This window comes from Ambystoma mexicanum, chromosome 13 (assembly GCF_040938575.1).
Source record: "Ambystoma mexicanum isolate Mex_15411 chromosome 13, UKY_AmexF1_1, whole genome shotgun sequence".
Taxonomy (NCBI): Eukaryota; Metazoa; Chordata; class Amphibia; order Caudata; family Ambystomatidae; genus Ambystoma; species Ambystoma mexicanum.
Genome location: NC_090938.1, coordinates 817,391,588 through 817,416,942, shown reverse-complemented (window position 1 = coordinate 817,416,942; position 25,355 = coordinate 817,391,588). Strand labels below are relative to the sequence as shown.

General features: G+C 46.5%; 1 protein-coding gene across 1 annotated transcript in view; it reads right to left on the bottom strand.

The window, feature by feature from the left end:
* Positions 1-1,814: 1,814 nt before the first annotated feature.
* Positions 1,815-25,355, bottom strand: part of LOC138520589 (H-2 class I histocompatibility antigen, alpha chain-like) — a 52,422-nt gene continuing 28,881 nt past the window's right edge. The window contains exons 5-6 of the mRNA XM_069632919.1: positions 5,206-5,325; positions 1,815-1,939 (exon numbers count right to left, since the gene is read on the bottom strand). Of these exons, the coding sequence (XP_069489020.1) occupies positions 1,815-1,939; positions 5,206-5,325 (245 nt within the window). The remainder of the gene's footprint in view (positions 1,940-5,205; positions 5,326-25,355) is intronic.

Sequence of the window (25,355 nt, the reverse complement as noted above, 5' to 3'; positions counted from 1 at the left end):
GGTCCCAGCCGCAACTGCTGCACGGACCGTCTTTATTTCCAACGTGCATGCGCAGCCAGAACGAGGCTCGCGCATGCGTACTATCACCTAAAGACGTAACAGCCTTGTCAGGGCTTAGGCCGATGGGTATTGCGGCAGCGACAGTGGTACCAATAGCCCTGCACATCATCACACACTCTGGGGAGCCAGGGACTCCCAAATTCCCCAACACCACCCCTGGGATAGATTAGGTCACCTACCCCAGGTTGAGATGTGTCCCAGCACCCCCCTGACAGAGTTACATCCATAAGCAGCTCATAACCAGATCCAAACATACATTGAAGCTAACTCCATACTAGGCAAAAGGCAATCTGGATTCAGTGTCGGGCATGGAAATGGAATCTGCCTTATTAGACCTAAAAAATCAAATCTCACGCATCATGGACAAAGGCAAACCTGCCCTACTCCTCCTTCTTGATCTATCGGCAGCTTTTGATCTAGTAGGTCACCAAACAATTACCACCCACCTCACTCACACGGCCCACTTCTCTAAACAAGCAGCAGCCTGGATCACTTCCTTCCTCGAAGGAAGAGCCATGAAGGTCTATGCCGACACAGCCAACGCAGGTCCCACAACTATACACTTCGGGGTCCCCCAAGGCTCATGCACAGCCCCCACCCTCTACAACCTCTTCACTAAACCCCCATTTGACCTACTCGACTCCTTAGGTGTTGCATATACCAACTATGCAGATGACACTCAAGTACTCATACCTCTAACTGAACTCTATCACCAAGACGCCACTGCCCTTCACAACATCTATGCTACTATCCAAGCATGGATGGCAATCAATAGCCTCTGTCTGAACGGGGAGAAGACTGAAATTCTCATCCTTGAGCAGAACAACCCTTTAAAGAAGCCAAGTCCCCAGTACGCGAACTTCAACATAGACAACTCAACCATCTCCGTATCATCCTCCGTCAAGACACTAGGTGTTCACATTGACGCCAATTTATCCATGAACAAACAAATCAGCGCCATAGCCTCGGCATCAGTGTTCAGCACTAAACTCATCAATGCCATTAAACCCTACCTATCCGTCCCTAATCGCCTAACCATAGCTAGAGCCACTATAGGCGCTAAACTCGATTACTGCAATGCTCTCCTAGCCGGCACCTCTGCCAAGAACATGCACAAACAGCAAACTACACAAAACAACGCCATCAGAGCCTCCACGAGTATCCCCAGAAGAGACCATATATCCCAGGCCAGACGGTCAGCACGATGGCTTCAGGTCAAAGAACGATCACTCTGAAAATCCTCACCATCACACACAAATGCATCAACAACACTGCTCCCACTTACCTATCTGAATCACTATCGAGATCCACCTCCACTCGCCCCACCAGAACTCAGTACACCAACCAACTACACATTCCATGCATAAAAAGAGCTACAGCACGAGGTCTAGGCTTCTCCTATATTGCACCAAAACTTTGGAACTCCCTCCCTGCCACCCTTAGAGCTGAAACTTCCATCACTGTCTTCCACAACAACTTCAAGACTACCCTCCTCAACTAGCACTGCGATTTCCTCCCTTACTCCAGTCTTGTACATTGTAATATAATCAGAAATGTAATATAACTATATTGTAACCTGCATATATATTTTGCTCATGCTATGTAACTAAGCTGTACACTGTAACAAGTGACACGATGTCCTCGGACTGATGTGCGCTATATAAATACGAATAAAACAAACAAAACAAACACGTTCTGCCATCAGGACCAGATGAACTTTTATTTGCTAATATTGAACACTAATAAACCTGATGTTAGTCAGTGCTGCTCCGGTCCTCACACTTGGGCCCATGCACATGGGAGCGTTGCTTCCTCGGAGAGGGTTCAGGATCAATTCCAGCTTTTCTTTGGAACCACAGATAGATGAAGTTGGAGCCTCCTGAGTTTTGGAACTGTATATTCTAGAAAGTATTATCCATGTCCTCACCACTTCATCACAGCCTCCAGTAAACCCCAATATCTTCTGCTCTTGCCAGGACTCTAGAATTACCCTCTACTTAGACAGGTTAGAAGGCCCGCCCACTCATATGCCATGGCTGATATAGGTTACGCGATACCCCTGCATGTTACACAGGCGACAGGTTAGAAGGCCCGCCCACTCATATGCCATGGCTGATATAGGTTACGTGATACCCCTGCATGTTACACAGGCGACAGGTTAGAAGGCCCGCCCACTCATATGCTATGGCAGATATAGGTTACGAGATAACCCTGCATGCCATGCAGGTGGCAGGTTAGAAGGTACACCCACTCACATGCCATGGTTGATCTAGGTAACGAGATACCCCTGCATGTCATGCAGGTGGCAGGTTAGAAGGTACGCCCACTCAAAGCTATTATCCCTCAACCTTGGACAGACCACTTCTTCCTGTCATTTGAACTATCTACCTCCAGACCACCTCCACCAGCCTCCATTACGGCCCCGCCTTGCCCAACAAGAAGCAAAAAGAGCATCACCAGAGACAAAGTGATCCCAGCCATTCTACCTACACTCAACGGATTAGCAGATCATCTAGACCCAGAAACACTTGTCAACGAGTACAACAAAATTATGCTAACCACCCTTGACAACATCGCACCCTTGAAACTCAGAAAAAGTAAACCCAAATCTCACCTAAATAAATGGTTTACCCCCGAACTAAAGGATTTGCGACTACTTAAGAGGAGCTGCGAAACAGCATGGAGACTCACCCCTTCAGTAGACCACAAAATGAAACTAACAGAAATCTCCTCCCAATATAAAAAAGAAATCCATCTGGCCAAACAGAACTCCTTCAATAAACGGATCTCCAGCGCCAATTCAAGCATGAGGGAACTATTCACCATCCTCAAAGAACTAGAGTCACCCATCCCCATTCCGGATACATGCACCAAAGATAAAACTTGGTGCTCCAACATTCAGCTAGCCCTATCCAATAAAATCTCCCTACTCCAAACGAAAATAACCAAAAAGAAAGCTTCCCTTACTCATCACTCCAAGACTCACAACCTCATCACAGTCACTACCCCAAAGACCCAGGACACAGCCACACGGTTCATGTTTTCCAAAACATCGATTCTTGAGGTGGAGAAAGTCATCCTCTCCCTTAAGCCGTCTAACTGCCAGGGCGATTCTTGCCCTGCCCAGCTTATAAAAGACGCAGCTAGAGATCTCTCCCCGTTTATTGCCAAACTCGTCAACTCCTCATTCTCGTCCGGCACAGTACCCACCAATCTAAAACAATCCTGGGTACTACCATTGCTCAAAAAGCAAACATTAGACCCCCTTATACCCACTAACTACCGTCCCATTACAACAGTCCCCTTCCTGCTCAAAATTCTGGATAAGATCGCCTACAATCAAATCCAAAGTTTCCTGGAACAACACAAACTCTTAGGAGAGCGCCAATCAGGATTCCGCCCACAACATGGTACTGAGACTGCCCTTATCGACCTAAAGGCACAAATAGATGAAATAAGAGACAAAGGCAAAATGGCTCTCCTCTTGCTGCTGGACCTCTCGGCGGCATTCGACCTTGTAGACCATGGGGTACTTTGCAGCCATTTAGACTCAGCCGCACATTTCTCCAAGGAGGCCATATCTTGGATTGAATCCTTCCTTAGTGACAGGACCATGAGGGTGTTCTCCCCTTCAGCAGCGGCGGACCCAATCCCCATCCGATGTGGAGTCCCTCAGGGCTCATGCGTCTCCCCGACTCTCTACAACATATTCACTAAGCCCCTTTTTGATGATCTGGACCATCTTGGTATCACCTACACCAACTATGCAGATGATACCCAGATTCTCCTCCCACTTTCCGGGGACTACAACAAGGATTTGGCCTTGGTGAATAGGGTGTACATCATCGTCCAGGCATGGATGGCAACCCACGGACTATGCCTGAACGATGACAAAACAGAGTTGCTCATCCTAGGGACACATTCTAATATGAAGAAACTCAGTCAGGACTATACTTCATTTGAAATTGACGGGAACATTATCAAGGTTTCCAAAGATGTGAAGACACTTGGCTTCTATCTGGATGCCACCCTCTCTTTTGACAAGCAGGTGAAGTCATTGGCATCTGCCACCGCCTACACATGCAAGCTCATTAGAGCAGGCAAGCATTTTCTCTCCGATAACAACTGCCTTATCTTAGCGAGAGCATTAATCCTTTCGAGGCTTGATTATTGTAATGCCCTCTACATCGGAGCAAACAAATCCATCACCCACCGACTCCAAATTCTTCAAAACAATTCCTTACGAGCCGCCCTTGGTGTACCCAAAAGATCACATATCTCAAACATCAGGCGCCAAAACAATTGGTTGTCCTCCCAAAACAAAATCCACCTTAAAGTAGCATCCCTGGTTCATAAAGCCCTGAACAATGCAGCACCAAGCTATCTCTGCAATAAACTCACTAAAAGAAATCATTTACGCCCTGCCAGAACTGCTAATGCCAACAGCCTCAACATTCCCAGATTCAGGTTATCTAAGGCGGGGGGCAGTAGCTTCTCGGTGCAAGCAGCTCAATTATGGAACTCATTGCCTAATCCTCTACGCGAGGCACAGCCCTTCCCTAAATTCAGAATTAACTACATCAATCTGCTAAGGACTACCAATGAATAGCCTATCGGCGCCCACTTATCCCCCACCCCACCCTAGAATATACACTTCATTATGATCCTATGGTCCCACTCACTTTGCCCACCTGACCAATGAGCTTTCGCCCATACAGTACCTGTACATAGACTGTCTTGATCATATTTTGTATTTATTCTGCATGTAAATCGCAACTGCTGCCTTCCTGTGATATTTTGCAGTCTATATTTTGTATTTTGTATTTGTACAGTGTATATATCCCATGACCCCACCCTGCAACTTAAGCTTCGCATTTTCTGTACTGCTGCGCCCGGCTACCTGCGGGTCTGGTGCGCATTATAAGTGAATAAAACAAACAAACAAACAAACTCATATGCCACGGCTGGTATAGGTTATGAGATATCCCTTCATGCCATACAGGCCACAAGAGGTTAGACGTTTCCCCTTCCATAGACACAGGTGATAAGACAATTTGAAGTCCCTGCTGCCCCCTCACAGCCCAATGACATGAATTAGAGAGTAATGGCAGCAACACTATAATTATCCAATGGTGCAGTGCTTACCTGGATGCTTGTCTCTGAAAAAGGCGTACCAAACTCCGAAAGCAGCCACCCCCACAGCGAGCACAACTGCAAGGATCACTCCAGCAATGAGCCCAATGCTAGGTCCTGGAGACTTCTCCTCTGTGGATAGAGTAACACAGGTGCAGAGTTACAGGGCAGATTTTACTGCAAGGACAAGCTTTCCTGTGCATGAATGGCTGGACATAGTTACATGCTCGGTGTGGAAAGACAGGGATGTCACACCTCAACTCACAGAAGGCCGCAGCTCACAGCAGTTGACACACATTAAAATCATCTTTTGTTGCGTTCGATGTGCTATTAACCGTGTCCTTCTCACAACTCTTCCATCCTAGGGTATTGCTGGGCCAGTGCAAACCTGTGTTTCTATGATCACTATATACTTACTTGGGGTCCTGCTGCTCAATGCTCTGCCTCTCTTCCCAGTCCCTGTATAGAGTCCCCCGTGGCTCTTTCCTAAGCCAGCTTCCCTTCAATTTACACCACACCATTCCTACTTGCCATCTTTCAGTCTCTCTATAAGAGTCCCCCGCGGCTCTTTCCTAAGCCAGCTTCCCTTCAATTTACACCACACCATTCCCTCTTGCCATCTTTCAGTCTCTCTATAGAGTCCCCCGCGGCTCTTTCCTAAGCCAGCTTCCCTTCAATTTACACCACACCATTCCCTCTTGCCATCTTTCAGTCTCTCTATAGAGTCCCCCGCGGCTCTTTCCTAAGCCAGCTTCCCTTCAATTTACACCACAACATTCCCTCTTGCCATCTTTCAGTCTCTCTATAGAGTCCCCCGTGGCTCTTTCCTAAGCCAGCTTCTCTTCAATTTACACCACACCATTCCCTCTTGCCATCTTCCAGTCCCTCTATAGAGACCCCCGTGGCTCTTTCCTGAGCCAGCTTCCCTTCAATTTACACCACACCATTCCCTCTTGCCATCTTTCAGTCTATCTTGCAATTTCCATGCAGAGTCTCACATCTCTCTCTCTCATCCACCTCAACACTATCTCCCTCTGCTCAGCCGTAGAGAGGTTCCCAACTGGTCGGGTAATTCTCTTATCACAAGTGAGATGGGTCGTCTGTGGTAGGCCGAGCAGTGAGACACAGCAAACACCAGATGGTATGCAAACAATGTATTTAGAACACACAGGAATGGTGGGTTTAACATTTAACAGTCCCTCAGGTAAACCTAGAACTTCAATCTATACTAAAAGGATCCACGAGATAAAATAAACTGTGGGGTCTCTCTTAGGGGAAGGTTTCTCTCCCCTTGTGTAGGATGCTGGTTTGCACCAGTTCTTTCTGTTCACTTTGGTTGTTTGGGGCTTCATGAGTCCTGATGGGTCTTTGGTTAGAACTTGGGTTTCAGGGTTATCAACCCTTCTCAGATTAGTGGTTCTTTGCTTCCCAAATCCATTAGGTCCCTCCTGGACCTCCACTACCATCAGAAGGATGACCTATGGTACTCCTTCCTCCTCTCTGGGGTCTTGTCAGGTACTTTCTGTGGTTTGGTTTGCCCCCGACAGGGGTAAGGGATCTCTCTTCGGGGTTGCTCATGGAGGTCCTATGCCCTGGAGCCTCCAGGTACCACAAGGCACAGCAGTATGATTTTCCCCCTGCTCAGTGGTCTTCGTGCCATAGGCTTTCCCTCCAGTGGGTTCTTTCTGCTATGCTGTGGCAGGTGTGTCGCCAGAGTCTTGGGCCTCACCAATTAGCTGATTTCTAGGAACTCTACCCGTCACCCCCTTTTTCCGCTGGGAGCAAGGGAGTAGGGACAGACACGTTTGTATCCATCGGGATCATCGCTCTGACGGAGTTCTGTCAGCCATTTTATACTCCTTTCAATAGGGCTGGGTCCACTCCCTCTCTCCCCATAAGTTGGACTCCTCTTTAGGTAGTGACTCCCGCTCGTTAGCCATTCATCCTTCTCTTGTTTGCATTGGAAAACTACCCGTGGGTCTTGATTGCTTTCATTCAGGTCATGAGAGGAGTCAAGTCTGATGCATCAACAGCTCCATCTTGTAAATTATACTACTGTGATATGCATCGTTGCATGGTTAAAGATCCTCCTGAGCTCACATGCTATGGTGTCTCTAGACCCACTTATGTCCTGTGCAGGGAAATGCTTGGCTTTTCATGCTGATAGTCAAGCCTCATCTGAAACCGCAAGGAGGTCCGCTAACACCGCCAACTCCTGGTCCTGAAAGACTGGGTACATTCTCCCTCCCAGAGAATTCAGGAGGCATCGCAGCTTCACGGTTTCTATGGCAAATGCCCCCTAAGCTTGGGAAACGCTTCAGAGTTAGTTGGGATTCTGTATATTCATAGTCATCTCATGCTGCAAAAACAGGTCCAAGTCCAGGTTCTCATTTATTACCATAGGGAACTCGGGCATTCTGGACTCCAGGTTTCAACCCTTTTCCTGCAACTCCTGCTCGGTCTACCGCATCTCCTGGAAGTAATGGGCTCACGAAAACCTGCGCCGGCCACCCTCGCGGAGGCACATTGTGTAGCGGCTGCACCAATCCTGTTCCCAATGGCTCGTTACTCCTGCACATGAGGATGGAGTTCAGCAAACTCATCACACGGTGCACACAAAAACTACACACATTTATATGAAGACTATGGTCTCCCATAAATTGCCCCCAGGAAAATTGAAGACGGGAAAGGCACTTGCCAGGCACTGTGTGGTGGTATTAACTGGCCACTGATGGTAGCAGGTGCAAGTACCTGGGGATCCAATAGCAACGCCTGGCACATGCCTAATACATATACACAAGCCAAAGTTGTTGACTTTGCCAATGCTTGTTTTTAACAGGACTTATGTGAAGACATGCATAGTGCTTAGAAATCGACTGGCTGAATGCAGAACATTTTTATTACACCAGTAGCGGGTTTACATCTCCAAATAAGTCGTTAAATCTCAGAAAACTGCTTTGAAAAATCACTGGCAGGCACTTTGAGAGCAACGTTTGATGGTAAGGCTTGATTAAATCGAGCTGAAAGAGTTCCCATGAGGTGTTTTGGGTGTGGAAGGGCAGGAACTGGGTGGGAATGGCTATAGGGTTAGCATGACCATGGGCAGTGAACTGGTGGACAAATAACCAAACAACAAGTGTTGTGACCCTCCTGATATGCCATAATTTCTCCCCATCTGTACTCTAATGCAATAGTTTCAGCTTATAGGTGCACTAAAGCACCACCTAATAGCCCAAACTAAAAAACAGTAATGATGACTGACATGGAGGTGCTTGTGTGGTCTGATAATTCTGACCCTCTTTGCAGTGAGACAATCATTTGACACTGTTCTCTCTGCCTTTCCTGACTGCTGGGTATGGGCGTGGCTGCGAAGGCAAATGAGCACAACTGCGCGAGCCTCAGAGCTAAGCAGCACAAGGGCTCATGATTTGAGAGGCAGCAGGCCTTGGCTTCTTCCTAATTCCTGCCTGCCTCGCATCGGATGCTTCCCTGCCTCCTGTGCAGGTGGCACACTGCAGCAGCTTGCCTGAGGCAGCAGCCCTGCCTCTGCCCTCCCTCAGTGCATGGTGTGGCAGGTTGCCACTACTTTTACTGTTTGTCTGCACCCCATGATCAGCACTTTAACTTTGCTGCCAGACACATGACAGCCAGCCAGGAGCCTGTATACTCTCCTCCTCGAGGCTCAATGTGAGGGAGAAGAAAGGTCATCAATTTGGGGAAGGTACTTACATTCATCGTCCATGCAGGGCCGTCACAAGAGGGGTGCCAGTCAGAGGTGCAAGGCAGGGCGTCCTCGCAGGGTGGGGGTTCCTCATGTGTTGTGTTGTAGGCTATTACTTGCATAGCACTTCTGGTGCCTGCGGCCAAGTCTCAGTGACAACAAATTGGGATGTGTGGTCTAGGGTTCACATTACTGCGCTTAGGACACAGAGTCTTAGATTTAAACCCTAGCCTGAGTACCTGATCAGCACGGTGTTATTCTGACCCGATCTCTGCATCTCCCTGTGTCTAAAAGTGCAATTATGTGGAATGTGATGTGGAACTGTAGCTGCCAGCTGCTGTGCTGCTGTGCGGCCAGCTGCTGTGCTGCCGTGCTGCCGTGCTGCTGTGCTGCCAGCTGCTGTGCTGCTGTGCTGCTGTGTGCTAATATCGTCCCATCACTTCAAGGATTCTCTAATTTGGCCTCCACAGCCCCAAGGCCAGATTGTTATGCGCCTGGTAGCGCACGTTTCAGGGGGCCCTGCTGCCATCTATCTGAAATATCAGCCTTTGTCCAGCAGGATACGGGCAGCAACAGTTCACCTTTTACATTGTGTTGGTAATAACCTGCTGTAAAAAAACCAGAGGGTGTTTCACATCCTAGTCCCCGGGGATTCCGTACTCAGGTGGCCAGGGAAAGGCCATTGCTTTTGGATCCCAACCCTGTAGGTGGACAAGCGAGGGAGGATCACCTGGGTAGGGGGTCCTCAGGGAGTGGGGGAGAAGCACCCAATGGTGAAACATGGTATTCCCCTTTTTCCACAACCCATCTAACCCCCATCCCTGCTTATTTTATCAGAAATTGCAACTCCCATAATTCCTCCCCAGTTTACATTGACAACAGTACTGAGCTGAGGACCATGAGGAATAAGGCCAGAAAGATTACCTCTAATGAATTTCAATGGCTCTGTCCCTGCATTGAGGCCAGGCAGAGTCAGGCACATAATCCTAACTATACACACCTGCCACTTGTTAACACTCCATGTCAGGATAAAAGGTGGCGCACACAGGCACACTCTGAGCCAGACTGGTTACGAGAAGGAACAGCTTTTTCAGGGCTGATGCGAACCAGGCAATGGAAGTTGGAAGCCCAAGGGGCTGACCGGCCGGTGCAGAGGTCGAGAGATATCCAGGCAAGATTTCTACACTTTTGTGAAGCCGTAACCATTCCAAGATTAAAACCGAATGAGCAGAAGAAAGAAACCTTCAAGGTGCTACGAAGCAGCCTGCGACCCTCCTGTGTGAATGGCAGAGTTGGGGAGGAACAGAGGAGGCATTGGTAGCAGCCTTGACTGCTGCATAAAGAGTGTCGATGAAAGAAGACCAATTAACACAACCAGTGAGTTAGCAAAGGCAACAAAAGCCTGGTTCGTGTTAAAAGCAAAAGTAACTGTAAATCGATAAAATGCGCAATGGAAAGGACAATTGCTGAATTGTAAAAGGAATGGCTACAAAGTAACAGAGTGGTCGTGTGAGGCGAAATCACACATTTAAAAGTCTCTGTTAAATGTTCTGAGTTGAACGGAAACCAAAGGCAAGAAAGTAACCGCAATGATGAAAGAAAGATGAATGAGTGAAAAGCAAAGTATGGGAGCTCTTAATATGAACTTTGAAAGAGGGCAAAGTGAAGAGAAAGAAATACCAAGAAGTATTGGAATGCAGATGAACTTTGAGGGATGCCAAGAGGGCAAAGTAAAGAAAATAAGAAACGACAAATACCAAGAAGCATTGGTGTTGCATAGGAATCTTTGAAAGAGGCAAAGAGGGCAAACTAAAAAGGAATAGGAAACTACAAGTACCAAGAGGCATTGGTGTTGCAAGAGGAGACAGATTGTGGATTACAGAATTGTTTAAAGAAATGTCGAAGTGGTCATGCAGAGGTTTACTTGAAATCCTTGCAGTTTCAAAAGTGTTTGACAGTGAAAAGACACTTACGACAAAACGTGGTGAAGGGAACCCCCGCGAAAAGAAAGGCAGGCTCAAGCCCGGTGGAGGGAAGCCTGTGTGGAATTGTGGAAAAGTAAAGGTCAACAGTGGAACTGTGTATTTGTGACAAGGCGGATGAAGTCTAAGGAAGTGAGTGAACTATCAGAAGCTTGAAGCTTCAGCCTGAACTGTTGAATTGTACCAGTAAGCCAGAGTGTGCAAGACTGATAGAAATGTGCCACCCACCTATCCTTTTTATGTAACTGACTAGACCCCGTGGGGTTGAACGTGGGGAAGGGAGTTGCTATTTAAGCCACTCTGACATTTCCTTTGAGACACTATTTTCCTTTTGTATTCCCTTAACACATTTGCCATTTTGAGAAGGAGGGCAAGGCTATGTTTATTTTAGTATAAGCCTTTTTATTTTGACTAGACTGTCTTGGACTTGTTTGCTATATTTGTTTAATGGTCGAGACTATTCCCATTCTAGAGTTAGGGCCAGTTGGGAATTCTACCAACCCCACCAAAATACCAAATAAAGGTTTTCAAAACTTGCATCTATTCTGTCTGTGTCTACTACTTGATGTCATGCCTTCCTTACACTGCTTAGAGTACAAAAAATATACACAAGGTTAAAAAAAAAAAGGGAAATGGGGCGCTGTGCTCTGTAACCTGCAGGACACTGTTTCTGAACCCCATCAGGGCTGACTCGGCCTTTCATCCTTTCAGAGGCAGCTAAAATGAGCGCAGTTTAGCAGAGCATTGAAATACCAGATTGGTAAGCGCCAGATTAGTTCAAAAAACAAAAAAACATTGTGAATCAGATTTTTTTAAAATGCTCGTCTGAGTAAGAAATGCGGTCCTGACATTGAGGAGGGAGCCTGAGGAGAGCACTGGCAGGTACTCACATTAGTGGAAAGTATTTATTGCGTGGCAGCCCCCTCTGAGCCCTTGATTCTGCAAGGTACACAGTTTGTTTGTTTATTCATTTGTTATGCGCGCCAAACCCAGGGGTATCAGGGCATCAGGGTACAAGGAAAAGTTGCAAGAACACTTTAAGCTTAAGGTAAGAAAGTTACAGGGTTACATAAACAGACAATCTGTACCGCTCCCTAGTACAGAACAATTTAGGGATTAGTAATTATTCTAGATATGGAAGCAAATACAGTGGTTACAAGGGCATATACATATATAGATATGGTCTAACATTAAGGGGGCTCCGGAATCCAAGGGGTCGTAAATAAGTGTATGGTTTCAGAAAGCAGGGATTTATAGCCTGAGATGGCAACAATTCTCAAAGCAACAAAGCATAGTTTTCGCACCGCATGCTGCAAGAGGTGCATCATGTCTTTATCTTGTAATTGTTTGTATATCGCCTTGTATTGCACATAGGCTGGGAACATGCTGCTATCTCCGTCAGATACTGGGCCACTTCTAAGCCATGGCACCTTTGATTCGCAGTCGTTACTGGCCAAGGTAACCTCCCTGGAGCCTGTGTCTCCAAGAGAAAACAAACGCAGGTGACAGATAGGCCGCGTCCCCAGATGTAACAGGAAAGTAATAGTAATGGAAGTGATGTTGACCCAATGCACAGGTTTTGGTGTATGAAGGGTTTCATTGACAATATTTTCTCTGGCAATTATGTGCGTGTAGAACTGGTGTAGGAGGAGGTGTACAAATTAGAAGAAGCAGACATAGGTTGCAATCTCGCCTTAGTCCCTGCCGCTCAATGTTGGCAAACATTTTGAAAAGCAAAAAATCCTGACATGCTTACTTCTCTGCGAGTGTGCGCTTTGCAGCACGCCTGTTGCAGTTCATCTTTGGTGTAGGGCTGACATCCGCACCCTGGCCTTTAGCACCTCGTAAATTGGAATCAGAGCCATGCTAAGGTGATGGCTGACAACAAAAGGAGAGTGATAATAGGCAGGACACGTGTGGTCTATTTGCTTGTATATACTAAGATGTTGCACTGTGGGAGGGGCCCCCACCTGACTACCCAGAACAAATGTTGTTACACTTTTTTTTAAAGACTTAAACACAGCATGATAATGCATAGAGTGCTGATGAGGCACTGCAGCCAAACTCAGATCAGATCAACAGATCCTCTAAATGCCCAGATTACAGCACAGCCTGTGTGGCAATTCCATCTTTCTTTGGGGAATGTATTAATACAATCCAATAAAATCCAATAATCAAAGTTGAAATGAATATAGGTTTGAGTTCCACCATGGTGAAGAAGATAGCTCAGTGAGATAAGCACTTGTTGCAGAGATCTGTGCTGTATGCTGGGGTTCTTATTTGGCTGTATACATGCTGTTGATAGGAGAACTTACTGTGCTACTGAACAACATACGTGCAATAGAAAGAACTAGTTATGTGAACTAAAATAGCGTCATTATGGTGCTGGGCTAGTTAGTGGTGGTACCTGTCTTTCCTCACGCCAGTCTTTTTTTATAGCATGAACAGCATTGCAAGATAAATGATAGCTGCTACATTTCTCAGTGTCCCCCATCTACTGGTTTATGCAAAATGTGCAATTAGAAATGATATTAGCGTTTCTCAAAGCCTGCTTATAATTGCCCCCTTATCTCTTCTTTACTTTAATTTGCGCCTTCCTTGAGACTTATTTTTCATATTATTGGTCGCCTTCTATCAATTTCTGAGCATGACGTATGTCACATATTAGAATGTACTCCGTGCCATCTGGCAAGGGTGCAAAGCCCTGGCTTTTTAAAACAAATTAATACATAAACTGATGCGGGTAATTCCATCTCCAAAAGGGTCATCTGCCACCCAGGTTCCCCTTTTTGTCAGGTTTCTGCCGTGCAGGGGCAGCATTTAAGATATACCCCCCCGTACTAAAACTGTGATGATCATGAGTAACCCATGCTGGGGGCAAAGTAAACTCTAAATAAAGCTATGCCCGAGTTTAGGCATGATGCATGGTACTACTTATGATCATGGCCGCTACATCCCAGCGATATCGCACATGCGTCAGCTCCTGCACATCAGGGCACCGCACCAAAATTTTGCCCTCATTTGTATGCCCCCCCTAGATACTGCAACTTTGGGGGCAAACAGAAAGAGGGCAACATTTACTGCACTCAAGCAGAGCAGGGGTTGTGGTGGTGTCCCCCACTCTACTTGGGCGCAGTAACAGGAGTCAGGGGTTTTTGGCCTCACAAGATGGTGGGGTTAGAGGGTGCAAAGAGGGTGGGTGGCTAGAGGGAAGGAGGAAAAAGAGGGCACAGGTGCCCCAATGAGGAGGATCTAAGTATTACTGGCATTGAGACAGAGATCATTCGCTGCACTGACCACTGAAAAGGATACAATGATAAACAGAATATCCTGGTCTTGGGTACCTCAAACTGCAGACTCGAATGGAATGAACTGGGCTAAAAAGGAGACCTTCCAATTGATGGCACTCTATGGGGGTCATTACAACCTTGGCATTAAGGGGTTAACGGCGCCGGTAATGGTGCCGGAGCCGTCAACCCCTTACTGACCCAGTAAGAGTCTGCTCGCGGGAGCCTCAAAGGGTGCCTGGTAAAACTAGGCGCCCTTAGCGGGTCCCGCTAGAAAAGCAGGGAGCAAACAACAGGCACGTTATTAATGGGCCCGTTGTTAGCTCCCTCCCCATTCCCATTGGGCCCTATGGGGACTGGAATGGGAATGGGGATGTACCGGGTCCGGGTTCCTTGAATGAGGAATTACTGGGTCCTCCAAGGTTAGAATGGCCCGGTAATTCCTCATTTAAGGAACTCGGACCCGGTACCCGGAAAGGGGGTAACAATGCAGCGAATTGGAGCATGGTTACCTCGAAGGTCGTAATGACCCCCCTATGACTGTATAAATACCACAGTCAGAGGGAGGAATCAATGGAAAGGGCAGGATACACAGGATGGCAGCCAGACTGTGAGAACAAAACAAAATGGGTCAGGGTGTTACCAACTTAAAGATTTGTCACTATATAATAGCTATATTACCACTAACCTGTTGGCATGTGGGAATCTTCACAAGTCTGTCATTTACAACCAGTAACTCCAAAAGGAAACAACGGCAGGAGTGGGCGAAGTTAGTAAGGAAACTAATCCCGAACGGCACGAGGGTCACGCTAGTGCCGGGTTGGTGCACAATTGGGTGTCCGGTCAAATGGTCGAAAATAAAAGATCGAATGACCATTTGATCGAAAGTCAAATGGTCGAAAAAAAAGGTAGAATTTTTTAATTATTTATTTATATATTTTTTTAGTTTTGTTTGGTAAAAAAAATAATAATATAGAAAAAGGAGGGTTGGGGGGACCCCTCCATAAAAAAAAATAAAAAAAATTAAAAAAAAAAAATCGACCATTTTTTCGACCATTGACCCTCGATCAAATGGCATTCGATCATTTGGTTTTCGACCAAATGACTGGTAACCGCACAATTGGATAGCGTCCATGAAGTCTAGTGCACAGGTAACACAGAGATCCAGAAAAGACAACCAGTTGTGTAGGAGTTCAATTTAGTAGTCAAGTTCACTGTCCTTACAGTAGAAATAAACCATTCCCAGGAGTATGCAAGGGCCGACGACAAAAGCCCAGCAAAATGGAGGAGGCACCCCCGATAACCCGGGCAGTGTCCTCCTGGTGGATCCCTCGCCCTCCCCCCTCCCTTTGGGCGAAGGAGGGGGAGGCGCAGGAACAAGGCGGCAAAACGGGCAGAAGCCTGCGAAAAGGAGAGCGCCAAAAGCGGGGAAAAGCCTGCGAACCAGAAAGCGCGGCAGCTACAAGGAAAGCCCGCGAAAGGGCAAACAAAAGAAAGGGGAGGTGTTTCCCCCTTTATAGAGAGCGGGGGCTCACACGGAAGGCAGCATGCAGCTGCACCCGTGGACCCCCGCTCGTGGGCATCAGGAGAAGGTTTTCGTTTTCCCACCCACCAACCCTACGAACAGAACAAGCAAGGCACCTGGTCGTCAGCGTCGCAGGACGACTAGGCGGTGTGGCGGTGTTTGGCCAGACAAACACAGGAGACAGACTCCAGAGGAGCCAGGAGGAAGCAGGAAGGGTCTTCACCCTTCTTGGACCCAGCGCCCCTTGGGAGCCTAAGTGGCAGGGGCGTCGGGGAGGAACAATTACAGCTCAGCTTCCCCCAAAGGAAATGGCACTCTCCCCGCCCAGGGGCACCTGCAGGGGCAGGTGAGGCTTGGACAACAAGGTGGGGAGAGTTATGGACTGTAATGATGCTCTTGAAAACAGTTCCCTGGAGTGTCCAAATAAGAAGAAGGGATAAAGATACAAAAGAAGAACACGGTCACAAGTACCTTATGTTGGATGAGAAGGCATGTGTTAGTAGAATTGAAACACCCGCCGTGTCATCACGGATGTATGCAGGAATGGAACAGCCACTGTCTTCAACGCGGCTGTGAAATGAAAGGCAGCCTCTGAGTCAACGTGAACAGAACTGCTGAGGTAATGAAGCTGCCGAGTCAGCACGGCTTAGTAAAGGAAGCCGCCGGGTCAGCGCGGCTTAAAGGAGACAGCTACTAAGTGGACCCGGCTGTAGCAGTGGAGGAAACACCATGCCAGGAGCGCGCAGTGGGAGCTGCAGGAGTAGCCGCTGTGTAAGGAGACTAATAAATAAAAAAGGAATGCCCTTTCAGGAGCGGCAGCAGAATACCGCTCGAAATGCGAGCTGGAACACGAAGAGGCAGATGTAACCAACAACGCTTCAGGGAATAATGAGGTCGGAAAACAATGCAATCAGAAGCAGCAATCTAAGTTTCAAACACTGCTAAATAGCACGTATAGTATCACGTGATCAGAAAGCTAACACGTGATCCTAGCGACGTGAAAACAATAAAAGCTGCCTTCCTGGCAAATAGTCCGACAGTTAAGATTTCGTGTAGAATGGTTTAGCCGTTCTACGGGCGGAATGAGCACCTTGATGGTGGACATTGCTGGAAGAACATAAATCAGGATTGGCAGGCATGACAGTGCCACCCCCCAAAGGGACCGACACACCCCTTTTAGCATGGAACTTACGCAACAAAGCAGGAGCATGAATGTTAGACAACGGTTCCCAGGAACGGTCCTCTGGTCCATAACGTTTCCAATCCACAAGGTAGTAAGGCCTACCAAAGCGGAACCTCATGTCAAGTATCTCTCTCACCTCGAACTCAGCCCCGCACCGAAACAGCCAAAGGCCGAACAGGCAAACGAGTAAAGGAAGTGCATGGTTTGATGAGCGACACATGAAACACCGGATGCACATGCCAGCTTTGCGGTAATTCCAAGCAAACCGCCGCAGGATTTATCACAAGTCACCTTGTATGGACCAACAAATCTGGGCAATCATTTTTTCTTCCTGGGTATCTTTAGATGTTTGGTAGACAACCAGACTTTCATACCCGTATGATAGACAGGGGCTGGTGCTCTATGCCTGACTGCATAGTATTTAGGCCGTTTCTGTGCTCTTAGAAGTTGTTGTGTAATCTTAGCATGCAGAACGGTTAGATCTTTGATATTGCTAACTGCAGCCGGATTGTGCATAGATAAATCAGGGTCCATAGGAATGGATCTAGGATGCTGCCCATAGAGGGCATAGAAGGGTATAGTACCGGTCGAGGTGTGCAATGAGTTGTTGTACGCAAATTCAGCAGATGGTAACATCGACAACCAATTGGATTGATATTGGAGACATAAATACCTTAAGTATTGCTCTATGGTACTGTTCATCCTTTCAGTCTGTCCATCTGTCTGAGGGTGTTAGGCAGAAACCTGTGCAGTTCCCTTAGGGAACACTGCAAAAGATTTAGGACTACAGGTGTTAGCAGTAAACCCACTTGGTAGCAGTCTGTACCACCCAGATTTACCTGGTAGCTGTGGCTGAGCAGTCAGACTTCCCTCAAGAAGAGTTAGGCAGTATGCAAAGTATACACAATAGGCACTCAGATACGATAATACAAACAAACACTGACTAGAGCTTTGGTATCAAAGTATATAATTATTTATTTAAAAACACACTGTTTGAAACACTCCAGCACTCTTATTGTAAAATACTCTAAACACAGTTACTATTATAATATATACAACCCTTATTCCTTATCAGATAAGTCTTAGTTAACACCACGTATTTCCATACAGAGGTGAGCGCTTAACTATAGATGGCACTCCAATAAGTTTATGAAAAAGAGAGGGAAAAAGACAGAATATGGAAAGGTACACCACTCAAAGATTTAGGAACACTATTAGCAAGGCAGAAGAGCAAAAGTCACTTGTGAGCCAAAGTCCATAGGCTGGGCCCACTCTTAGAGAGAGCAGAGCACAAATGCGCCCAAGATCACACAGTTACACTAGGCTTAGAAAGTCTTGCAGGGAGTTTGAAAAGAGTTTAGAGAGGCTCAGAAAAGTTTAGCCAGGGGGTCCCAGGCTAACCCAGGTTCGAAAGCCGGGGGCTAAATCTACCCCGTACAGTCGGTGGCAAGGGAAGCCAGGCGGGACACAGTACCTTAAGCGGGAAGGATCCTCCAGCGGTGGCAGTTGTTCCTGGCAGTGGGTGCAAGTCTCGTCGTCGTCCAGGGGAAGAGAAGATCTCGACTTGGAGGAAAGATGAAGGTCGTTGCACTGCCAGGGAAGAAACCAGCCGCAGAGTTTTCCGGTTAAAGGTAATACCCTTTAATTTGCGGTCGTGGTTAAACGTGGTATCCCGGTTGCCGGGGTGCTTGGCACAGGCAAGACGGCCACGAGATACGTCGGGAAGGTGAAAAGACGGTGAAACGGGTTATCCCCACCAGTCAAAGGAAGAAGACTCTCCGGCGGGAGATCTCCTCTGTCGTTGGGAAAAGTGGTGAGACGGTCCAGCAGGGCTCCACCGGTGGTGTCGTCGTGGCAGGTCGGCTCAGCTTCTCCCTCGTCGGATTCTTAGGTCCTGTGGCGACTTTTGAAGCTCCAGTCCCCAAAGCCCTGCTTTTATGCAGAAAACCCCCATTCACTCAGCCTAGCTGTCACTCAAACATGCTAAGTGGTGAGCCGGCCGGCTCACCACTTGGGCCAATCAGGACGGAGTGCGACTTGAGTTGCCTAGGCAACTCAGTCCAGGGTGCCTAAATCCCCCTCCACCCCTCCTAAGTACCCCAGACAGAGTGGCACCACTTTGGAGGGCTTCTGTGGAGAAGCCCGCCAAAAAGTGGAACAAAGGGCTCGACTTGGGTTGGAGTCACAGAAGAGAACACAAAGGCCATTTTAGAACCGAGTTTTGGCAAAAAATACCAACCGGAGAATTAACATTAATTAAATAAACCGGCGGTATGTTCGAGGCTATCGTAATTAAATAATTAAAGATAGTAGCCTCGAACAATGGGAAAATCCCATAGAGAAATATTCGCGGTTGAATATAAAAAGTAGTATCCACTGCCACCAGCCAAAACCCGATCAGGAGGGATGGAGACGTGCCCCCTCGACTAACAGACCCTGGGGCAACTGAATTGCCCCAGCCAGTTCGTCCACAATATGATGGTTTGTACTGGTTCTGTTCAGAATTCAAGACTAGTAAAGTCAATGGTGACTTTACATGCCCTGGGAGACAGTCAGTCCCAGGGTATGGAGTCTATACTGGGGGGTCACTATGACACCCCTGTGTTACTGCACTGAGAGTGCTGTGTAACACACATCACAAAAACACATGACGCCCTATGGGGTAACAGACCCCATAGCCCATTACACACATCTAGAGTCAAAGAAACACACTCAAATCATGCCCAAGAGTGAGGGTAAAAGAGTCTCACTCTTGGCAGGAGAAAAAAAGAAACCCCAAAAATCCAGCAAAGCTGCTGGGGGACTCACTAGGATAGGAAATTCAGCTTAAACAGAGAATTCTCCCTAACAGAGGGTGATAAGAACTGGACATGCGATTGCCGATAAGTAAAGCAGTACTCAATGCCTTCCAAAAATGAGAGGCAAACTGTGAACCTCTGTCAGTTATCACAACAGAAGGCAAACCGAAAAACCGGAATATATTCCGTATGAAGAGGTCTGCCAAAACAGGAGCAATGGGAACTCCTGTGCACGGAACAAACAGGGCGAATTTTGTGAAATAGTCCACCACAACCCATATGGTGTCAAAGTCCTGGATGAGAGGTAATTCCACTACGAAATCCATTGATATCATGTACCATGGTTTATGCGGTACTGGAAGAGGACGCTGCAACTCCATGGGTTTGCTTGTATTGTTTTTGCACTGTATACACACAGAACAAGTAAATCCGTAATTGATCACATCCCGTAACATCGAAGGCCACCAGCACCATCGTTTCAATAACTCTATAATTTTTTTCTGTCCTGGATGTGCTGCCACCTTGGAATCATGTCCCCACTGTAGGGCTCGCTTCCGGGTGTGATCGGTTGGAAAATAAAGTACTCCCTGTATGAAGGGAAGCCCGTTCTGGATGTCCAAATTGAGATAGTTAATTTCACGTGGATTCTGTGAAACCCAACTCTGGATTTCTTGTTTAAGAGATGGTTGAGTCGAGCAACTGCAAATGACATGATCAGCCAGGACTGAACATTGATCCTGGCGTGAGTCACTGACATCACTGTCAATACGAGATAAATTGTCAGCTTTAGCATGTTATTTGGAAGGACGGTAAGTGATATGGAAGTCAAATTGTGCAAAGAAAACATGCCACAGCGCCAGACTTGCTGTGAGGCTTTTCATGGTTTTACATGCTTGTTGATTGTGATGGTCTGAGTAAACCACTACCTGATGCTTGGCTCCTAAAAGATGATGCCTCCATTCCTGGTAAGCATCCTTGATTGCCAGTAGTTCCCTTTCTGTAACGGTATAGTTCTGTTCATAAGGGGTTAATTTGAGAGAAAAGAAAGTAACAGGATTTTCTTCCTTAGTGTCCCTGCATTCCTGTGAAAGTATGGCTCCAATTTGGCATCAGCTTCGACTATGAATTGTGAATCGGGATCTGGATGTTGTAAAACAGGCGCTGTGGTAAAAGATTCTTTCAAGGTATCAAATACCACTTGCGCTTCATGGTTCCAATGAAACTGCACTTTGGTACTAGTTAAGGCCGTGAGAGGAGCCACCGTTCTTGAGAACGAATGGATGAATCTGCAGTAAAAATGTGTAAATCCCAGAAATTATTGCAGCGATTTGACGCTATGAGGGGTAGGCCACTTTAATATGGCTCTTACTTTGGAATGACTCATCCGAACGCCTTTACTGGTTATTTCGTATCCCAAAACTTCGACCTCTTGTGTGTGAAAAAACAATTTTTCGGCATTAACAAAGGAGCCGGTTTTCCCGTAATCTTTGTAAGACTCTTGACACGTGCTTAACATGCTCTTGATACGTGGAGGAATATATCAAGATGTCATCTAGATAAATGACTACAAACTGGTCTAGCATGTCACTGAAAATGTTGTTCATAAAGAACTGAAAAGTGGCAGGGGCATTACAGAGACCAAAATGCATCACTAGGTATTCATATAGGCCATGCCGCGTCTTGAAAGTGGTCTTCCATTCGTCGCCTTCACGAATACGAATGAGATTATATTCCCCACGTAAATCCAGTTTGGATTTACCAAGCTGATCTAATAGAACATTGATCAATGGCAATGGGTATTGATTTTTTTATGGTGATCTCATTGAGTGCTCTGTAATCTATGCAGGGTCTAAGGTCCCCTTCTTTTTCGGGACAAAAAACAATGGTGACGCCGCTGGAGACTGTGAAGGATGTATGAAACCCATCTCGAGTGCCTTGTCGGTATACTCCTTCAGTATGACACCCTCTTTTTGTGTCAAAGAGTATATCCGGCCTGTTGGTATCCTGGCCCCGGTAGATGTGTACTGTATCTGTCCCGTAGCCCAGTCGATGGTTGGGATGTGTAAAGCCAGCCATGTGAGCCCCAATAACAACTTGTATTGAGGTGCTGCTATAACATCAAAAACCACCTCTTCTGTATGGCCTTTCGGCAACACCATTCGTATAAGAACAGTCTCTTTAGTCACCATACCAGAAATCAATGCTGAACCGTCAACAGTGTTCACTTTCTCTGGTTTAGCCTTGGCTATGATCGGTATAGATGATGTTTTAGCAAAGGTAAAGTCAATGTAATTGTTAGTGGTGCCTGAATCTATCATAGTTGTGGAATGCACAGTAGCATTACCTACATCAAGGGTAACCGAGATGGCTATAGGCACCAGTATTGGTGTCTTAGAGTCTGGAGAAGGACCCGACATAGGGACTCCTACTGATGTCAAGCTTTGGCGTTTCCCGAGTGTTTGACGGGTTTTTTAGGACACGTCACCAACAAATGGTCAGAAGAACCACAATAGATGCATAGGTCATTCTTTCGTCGATTCTCCCTTTCTGCAGTAGACAAACGCCCTTGAATAGCCCCGATCTGCATAGGTTCAGGTTCGCTGGAAGAAGCAGTAGGCACTTCGTTCCGCATGAGTGATTGCATGTTGGGTTTCTTCTCGCCCTTTCTGGCGGCTTTACGTGCATCTAACTGAAGGATTAGATACAAAAGCTCAGTGAAACCAGTGGGAACCACTGGAACAGTGGACAAAGCGTCCTTCAGCTCTTCTGACAGTCCCTTATAGAAAACAGCTGCTTTTGGACAACTGATTGACCTTTGCAATATAAGCCAATAATGATTGAGAGCCCTGTTGTAGGCTCAATAATTCCAAATCAGTAGCTTGGGTTGCGTATCTCATATCAAATACTTTACTCATGTCCGTTAATAAAGCATCACACTCATAAAGCAAAGGGCTGTTAGTTTCCAACAACGGGTTTGCCCAAGCAGCCGCAGTACCCCCTAAATGCGAGAGTACAAAAGCGGCTTTGGTAGTCAAATCAGGAAACGAGTTAGGCCTACACAGGAAATGAAGGCGACACTGATTGACAAAGGTACGATAAGCCTTGGGATCCCCAGTAAACCTTTCTGGTGCAATCAAAGGAAATTGGGGAGGCATTACCACCTAGACAGATTATCTGGGTGAAGGAGAGACCCCTGAACCAGATGCGGACATGGCCGGTATGTTTGCCCCTGTGGAGATGAATGCATGGCGTCTTGTAAAATGTCCATGCAATGACTTAAGGTATCCTGCGCTGGTATCATCTCATTCCGTAAATCAGTAATCAGCTGAGTTAGGACAACCAATGGATCTGTACCTTCCATGGCTTCTGATTCTATCATGAATCTTGCAATTATTCGCAATATTAATATCAGTGAAAGGATACAGGTCAATGACCACTGAAAAGGATACAATGATAGAGAGAATATCCTGGTCTTGGGTACCTCAAACTGGAGACTCAAATGGAATGCACTGGGAGAAAAGGAGACCTTCCAATTGTTGGCACCCTATGAGGGTCATTACGACCTTGGCAGTAAGGGGTTAACGGCGCCAGAGCCGTCAACCCCTTACCGCCCCATTACGAGTCTGCTCACGGGACCCGCAAAGGGCGCCTGGTAAAAACCAGGTGCCCTTAGCGGGTCCCGCTAGAAGACCAGGGAGCAAACAATGGGACCGTTATTAATGGGCCCGTTGTTAGCTCCCTCCCCATTCCCATTGAGCCCTATGGGGGATGTGCTGGGTCCAGGTTCCTCGAATGAGGAAATACCGGGACCTCCAAGGTTGGAATGGCCTGGTAATTCCTCATTTAAGGAACCCGGACCCGGTAAGGGGGTAACCATTCTGCAAATTGTGGCATGGTTACCTCCATGGTCGTTATGACCCCCTATGACTGTACAAATACCACAGTCAGAGGGAGGAATCAATGGAAAGGGCAGGATACACAGCATAGATGGGCTATGTGAGTGGGTACTCCCTAATTTTTGTTAACGGGGTGTCAGATCTATTGAAAGGGAGAATCTACGAAGAGAACCCATTTTGTTTTGTTCTCAGTCTGGCTCCTACCCTGTGTAGAAAAGAAATTACATAATAGATTGACTACCCCTCTCTAGAAGTCCTGTGAAGACACAGGTTTGGGTACAGGAAAACTGCCTCGCGTGTTTAGCAGACTGGACACCTTGTGCGAAAAATTATTTCAACTGAATGCAATTTAGCAAAAACATAAATCTCTAATGATTCATAAATACATCTTAAAAACACATTATTGACTTTGACTCAAACCAGTCATACCTTTCATTCCACTCATACTTTTTACAAAAACAGGGTTATGCAACTTGAATATTCTTCCAGAATAATAATTATTTAAATATGTGTGACATAGGAAAAGACCATTTAGCATTCCTTTTAGGTCGACATATGTTTCGGCCGTTGATGGTGTACCAACGTTGTCTGCGGTGGTCAATGAAACAAGTGTTGGGCCATCTTCAGGACATTCATTTTTTCTGAGAAAATTAATTTTGTTCCCCATTCACATTAGTTGCCAGATCTAAAACATAAATTATACATATATTACAATGTGAAAAAGTGTTTCCCAGTTTGATTGTTTAAAGGTGACGGCTAGTTTATTATATCCTAGGCCAGTGCACTGTACCCACCTGTGATCCGCACCATATGATTAGGATCACTGAGGGACTGCTGGGTGTATGATATATCAACCAGTGTCTAGGACCCTACATGAAAGGGAACAAAAAACAATAAAGACCTAGTGAGTGGCCTATTCGTTATTTTTATAAGAGAAATAGTTCCTAGTGACTAAGAAACTTGCAGAGAACACCCGCACGGGGGTGTATCTTCCATGCCACTCTTAGTTTAGTGAAGGTGGGTGGTGGACGGCTTCCCTATTCAAAGCAACAATCCACTGCTGGTAACTGTAATGATGCCTGTTGAAAAGAGGCAAAAATATCACTGTTACCATGGGCATTTTGAAGGGCTTTTATATAACACTTCATACAAGTTTATTTGAAAAATTGATCATTTTCTCATACTGAATCTAACTTCACCAAATTGTGGTGGTTATTTTGTGTTGGCATAGTACACCCGCATCGCCATGCGGGTAATCTAAACAGCCTACTGCCGTGCAGGGTGTCTGTAGAGTTGTTATAGCTAGTGACTTATCCCCGGGATATTTCACAGGACTATATGTTATATGTTTTGACATCGAATGAAACCATAGGCTTTTTTGGCCTTGTAGCCGTCAGCTGGACATGCTTCTCAACAACAATACTGATTTCAATAGCTAATAAGCCATATGGTTTTACAGTGTTTACTTTAAATGAGGCGCGCGCACGCGAGGGCTTACCTGTCTTTAAGATCTCGGCTTGAATGTCTCTTGGTCGCTGCAATCTGCCGAATAGCTGTGATGTCTTCTGTACGCTTAGCCAATTGTGCCTAGTAGTAAGAGCCTTTTAAAGGTCACCTGATTCCAGGTGAGTGAAGTGACGAATCACGTGACGATTTCTATAGCGCGTCAGAGCGCGATGCGGCATGTTTACCAATACTCTTTTGCCCGCGGGCACGTACACCCGGCAATCGTGTGGATTGGGTGTTTTGAAAAGTAATAGACACATGCTT